Source organism: Microtus ochrogaster, linkage group LG5 (genome assembly GCF_000317375.1).
Source record: "Microtus ochrogaster isolate Prairie Vole_2 linkage group LG5, MicOch1.0, whole genome shotgun sequence".
Lineage (NCBI taxonomy): Eukaryota > Metazoa > Chordata > Mammalia > Rodentia > Cricetidae > Microtus > Microtus ochrogaster.
In genome coordinates this window covers 46,668,642-46,674,562 of record NC_022031.1, presented here as the reverse complement: position 1 = coordinate 46,674,562, position 5,921 = coordinate 46,668,642, and the positions used below count along the sequence as shown (strand labels likewise).

The 5,921-nt window shown below is 41.9% G+C and overlaps 1 protein-coding gene across 1 annotated transcript in view; it reads right to left on the bottom strand.

Annotated features, from left to right (window-relative positions):
* Positions 1 to 2,540: 2,540 nt before the first annotated feature.
* The window catches only part of LOC101987162 (protein NipSnap homolog 3A-like), a 9,156-nt gene continuing 5,775 nt past the window's right edge, over positions 2,541 to 5,921 (bottom strand). The window contains exons 4-7 of the mRNA XM_005362188.2: positions 5,303 to 5,452; positions 3,211 to 3,297; positions 2,942 to 3,118; positions 2,541 to 2,641 (exon numbers count right to left, since the gene is read on the bottom strand). Coding sequence (XP_005362245.1) covers positions 3,042 to 3,118; positions 3,211 to 3,297; positions 5,303 to 5,452 — 314 coding nt within the window. The 3' untranslated portion in view covers positions 2,541 to 2,641; positions 2,942 to 3,041. The remainder of the gene's footprint in view (positions 2,642 to 2,941; positions 3,119 to 3,210; positions 3,298 to 5,302; positions 5,453 to 5,921) is intronic.

Sequence of the window (5,921 nt, the reverse complement as noted above, 5' to 3'; positions counted from 1 at the left end):
GGCACTTCTCTCTTCTCTCTCTCTCTCTGCCTCTCTCTCTCTCTCTGCTTCTCTCTCTGCCTCTCTCTCTCTCTCTTTCACACACACACACACACACACACACACCACACAAATAAAACATGTACGTTTGCTCCTCAACACAGAAATTTTCAGCACAATGAGCAAACTCCTTGCTGGAGCTATGTGAGCTGGCTCCTACCGCTCTTCACTTTGCTCTTCCTCTTAGCTCACTATGTTCTTGCCTGTTGCCTTCCTGTTGGTTGTTGAGCACTGGAACTCATTTCTTCTGAGAACTTCAGTCTGTACACATTCTGGCACCTTTACTTGTAGTATCCAAGTCTTGCTGGCTTGCTGGTTCTCATTGTTTAGACTTTGGGGAGATAATCATCTCAGAGCTATGACCTCTAGCTAAACTGGACTCTTGTTACCATGCTCACTGCCCTCTCATTGTGCTGTATTTTTAGCCAAGTTTATGCTATTTAACTTGTGTGTCTTAGATAATTCTCCAGGAATACTGACTACATGAAAGCAGGTACTTTGTCCTGTTAACCATGCCTTTTGAGATGTAGTGTCAACATAGATCAACGAATAGTTTTTGTATGTCAGAGGCTGGTTTCGATTAGATGGAGGCGAGTTTAATCTTCAGAGACTTAACTGCTCTTGTTTTTCGAGGCAGGGTTTCTTTGTGTAGCCTTGGTTGTCTTGAAACTCTCTCCGTAGGCTGGCCTCAAACTCACAGAGATTCACCTGGCTCTGCCTCTATGGTGTTAGGGGCTGTTGCTCAACACTTAGGAAGCTGTCTTAGTTAGGGCGACTATCACTGTGATGAAACACCATGACCAAAAGCAGTGCGGAGAGGACAGGGTTTTATTTGGCTTGTGCTTCACATCATAGCCCATCACGTAAGGAAATCAGGACAAGAACTCAAATGGGATAAGAACCTGGAGGCAGGAGCTGATGCAGAGACCATGCACGGGGGCTGTTTATTGGCTTTGACTCCCAAGGTTTGCTCAGTCTGCTTTCTTATAGAACCAAGAACTCCAGCCCAGGGGTGGCACCACCCACAATGAACTGGGCCCTCCCACATGAGTCACTAATTGAGAAAATGCCCCACAGGCTCACTTACGGTCAGATCTTATGAAAGTATTTTCTCAATTGACATTCCCTCCTGTCAGATAACTGTGGGTTATGCCAAGTTGACATAAAACTAGCCAGCACAGAAGTGGGGACGGGAGGATAGGGGCTTGAGGACATCATTAGTCACATATTGAGTTCTAGACTAGCCTGAGATCCCTTTTCAAAACAAACAAACATGCATACAAACCTGAAGACCAAAACAAAGATAAACAAATGAGACTGTGTTCATCTTTTCCAGATGATCCTATGCTCCTTATGCATCCTGAAAGTCCAAGCCCTCCTAGATGATGCTACTGTGTCCTTTTCTTTGCAGACACAAGACCTGAATGATTGGAGAAGAGAAACGTACCACAACCTTAGTTCCCCAGACCATCATGGACCTCTTCCAAATGAAGACGGGGGTACAGAGAAGCCTGCAGATACTTGATAGTACAACAGAAACAAAACCAAGTAAGATACTGCCTGTCCTCTCTGTCCAGTGGGGTGGACTGCTATGTTCAAAAGTGAGACTTATGCCAGTCCTTTCCAAATGGTGAGGGATAAACACATTTGTAGTTGGGATGAAATGATCCTACACTCTTCATGGAACAGGGAAGACCTGGCTGTGACAAAATGCCTGGGGACAATAATGTTAGAAGAAGAAAAGTTTATTTGGCTTTATGTGTTTAGGGGCTTTAGCGTATGGTTGCTTAACACGGTTGTTTGGACTGCTTTGCGGTAGTACATTACGGGGGGAAGAGAGCTGCTCACCTTGTGGCAACCAGGAAACAGAGACAGCGAAGGGCTCCAATATACCTTTCAAGGGCTCATGATCAGAGATGTACTTTGTTCCTTCTAGGTCCTACCTCTTAAGCTTTTTACCACCTTCCAATACACTACTACTTGTTGACCAAGGCTTCCACTGATGAGACTGCCGGAGGGGTGCTATTCTAGATCCAAACTGTGACAAGTCGTATAATGTTTCCTTAATGTAGGCGTATTTACAATATGGACCAAAAAGTATCCTTTTCTTTGCATTACATCAATTTTAAAGAGGATGATGAAAATATAAGACCTAGTAAAAAGTATCAGAATATAGAGGTAAATTTTTTATTAGGGCGAATGTTTCCACATCTATAATGACTTCTTAAGATACCTCAAGCATCTTTGTTAAATAAGATAAAAATGAAGTGTTAGTCAAATTAATTATAAATAACATTTCAGCATATAAACTAGGGTCATCAAGACTTTCAGTATGCTGATTTAGTATTTTGTAATACTAAATATTTTGTAAGCGAGTGACTGACAATACAGACAACAGATGATGATGCAGTTTTTCGTGTGAAAGAAATTTAGTATTTACATGAATCCCATTGTGTATTATAAAATAAGCTGCTGAAGCAAAACATCTCGGACAATAAGACAAGATTTAAAAGTTTCACATATTTATTAATAATTTAAAAATTTGGTCACAAGCTTGGAAATGTGATCTCATTTGAACCAGGGCTGTTACAGAAGAGCTATTCTGAAAGAAATGAAGAACAAAGATCTTGATGTAGTTAGTGACCAAGTGTTTTTGGTAGGAAGCAGCTGATGGAGTAAATATTAGTAAAATTAATAATAAGGCATTTCAGCTTATAAACCAAAGAGTCTACAAGGATTTTACTGGGACCAAATAACATTATTTTAAAATTAATTAATTTTCGTGTATGATAGGTAATGAAGTGGCATGGGGAAAATGAATTCTATTTCCCATATAGAGATGGGTTTTGTAAAAGGGACCTACATGGCCTTAAAAAATACGAAGGACATAGTAACAACTTACCTCTTCATTGAAATAAAAAGTAGAAATAATTCTCTTGAGAGGTTTGAAGCAGCGACTGCTGACACATCTCACAGCAGTTAAGGAAACCGTTGGTAGAAAATTATCTCAGTGGTGAAAACGACTCAGGGATTAGGAACATATTCTCCTGAATATCTAAGTAGTTGACACTTTCCCGAACTGGAAAGACATTGCATACGACATTAAAAGCTGACTCGTGAGAACTTCTTGTTCTAAAAAACAATTCCTGCCTGGGCAATAAACCAGCTCACCAGCAGACACGACCCTAGGATCCTCATGAGCCCGATGTCGCCCCGCGGCGCGGCTGTCTGCGTTCTGGCTCCACCACAGAACGTGCACTGCGGGAGGAAATCAGAAAGACATTCACACACAAATACAGAGAAATTAAGTAACAAAGTCCAGTTACTAGAGGTTAAAAGAGCGACACTAAATATTTCAGTGATAAGATTTCAGAGCAGCCAGAGACTTGGAAAAGAAAATTATAGATTAACTAATCGGACTGGTTTTACAGATGAAGAAATGAAGCAGGTTTGAAAAGGAAGGAAAGTAAGACAGCTAAAGGAACGCAAGACCCAGACTGTATGACTTGGTAGTATACTTTATTTTAGCATCTCACCTTGGCAGCTGAACTTGGTAACGGATGTGGAAGGGTCAGCCAGGTGGCACTGGTTTTGCAGGCACACAGGGGTCATGGAGAGCAACTGGAAACTGGCCCTGTGTTTCAGGACTGGAGTACCCCCCCCCCCCAGAAGAGAGTCCAGGGAAGACCACTGGTGCAGCCTCAGCATACTGGGGATGCCAGGATAGTGGGGTGACTGCTGAGGACAGCAGCAGCTGTGGAGGAGGGTGTGCACAGTGGAGTGACCAGGAGAGTGGCAGCTGTGGAGGAGGGTGTGCACAGTGGCAGGCTGAGCCCAGGAGGTAAGCTGTGTGTTCCGAGGTTGGCAGCACTAGCGAAGTGAAGCAGCCAAAGCCCTCTGAAGCCCAGACAATCGATCTGTGAGTAGGTCCCAGATGTCAGACAGTGAACTTTTGATACTACTGAATTTGGGGTTTGCTTTGAATTTGATTCTGTGCTCTGGTTCTTCCATTTTAGAATAAGAGTTTACGAGAGCCTCCAGTCAAAAGATTTTGGCTCTTTTAAAGAGATAAACTACAGAGAACTCAAGAACAAGGGCAATGGGTTTTTGATCCTACTGCACGTGCTGGCTTTGGGGGAGCCTAGGCAGTTTGGATGCCCACCTTACTAAACTTGGATGGTGGTGGGCGGTCCTTGGACTTCCCACAGGTCAGGGAACCCTGATGGCTCTTCAAGCTGATGAGGGAGAGGGACTTAATCGGGGGAGGGGGAGGGAAATGGGAGGCGGTGGCGGGGAGGAGGCAGAAATCCTCAATAAATAAATAAATTAATAAAAAAATAAATAAATAAATTAGGAAAAAAAACAAAAAAAACTTTTAAAGGTGGCATGACTTTCAAAGTTATACTATGCTTTATGCTGTGCTAATAATATTAACAGGACATCTGGGGACAAACAAGGAAGGAAAGTTTATGGTTTAGTCATGATGTGTTTATATGTCAAGTTGACAGTGGCTCAATTGTGTTGGTTTTTTGTTCCCTTGACACAAAGCTTCTCAGATGCATCTGAGGAGAGAGAGCCTCAGATGAGAAAATGTGCTCCGTAGGATAGATGGGGACAAGCCTGTGCAGCCCTTTTCTTAATTAATGACTGGTGTTGAAAAGGTCAGCCTACTGGGGGTGGTGTCACTCCTGGCCTGGGTCATATAAAAAAGCAGACTCAGCCAATCTGGGGGAGCAAGCCAGTACACAGCATTCTTCCCAGGCTTCTGCTTCAGCTCCTGCCTCCAGGTTCCTGCCTTGAGTTCCTGCCCTGACTTTTCTGCATGGTGGACTATAAACTGAAATAAACCCTTACTTCTTCAAGTTGCTTTCGGTCACAGTAATAGAAGTTTAATTAGGACAGGGGCTATAGTTCGGTGGTAGAACACTTGTCTAGCATGCATAAGGACATAGGTTCAATCCCTAGTACTGATAATAATATATTTAAAGGAATAAAAAGATTATACAAGAAATACACTATTTCCTGAAGTTATTGTGGTTGTTAAAATTTGTTTGTCTTATGTATCAGAAAACAGAAGTTTAGCATTTCAAAATAGTTTTGGTAGGTGGTAAGTTCTAAATAGGAAAGAGACAACTTATCAACTCTTTAAAATGATAAAAGTACAAGAACTTGTCAATAACATATGAACTGTTACTAAAGAATGCTAGCAGATAAATAGGTCATCAATATACATGGAAATTTGAAAAGAAATGGACATCTGTACCTCTGTTGAGTGTTCCATATTCTGAATGAAACACGCCAATTAGTTTAGAATAGCCTTGATTGACATGGGCATTTACTGCTCTTTCAAATGCATCACCCCATAGAGCTGGGCCACCAGGTTTCATAAGAAAAGAAGCGAGTTCATAGACTCCTAGAATATGGAAAAAATAATTTAAATAATGAGTCATAGAATGTCTATTCATATTCATATTCACTTGGTTTCTTGAGAAGCTTGATCTACAAGTACATATTTGAAGGACTGCACATATTCATTTATACAGATGCAGTAATGATATCTGCATTATTTTCCCTTAATTGTGTGTTTAGAAACCCCTTGTCCACGTGTAAACTTATTTATGCTATTAAACTTAATTCCACAGGTGACAAAAAGTAGGGGGGCCAGTGAGGGCTGGAGAGATGGTTCTGCAGTGAAAATATGTACTGTTCTCATAGAGGACCAGGGCTCAGTTCCCAGCACCCATGTCAGGAAGCTCACAACTGCCTTTAGCTAATAACTAGCTCCAGTGTATCTTACACTTAGGTTTCCACAGCAGGTATCTGCACTCGCTGTACACACACACACACACACACACACACACACACACACACACACACACACA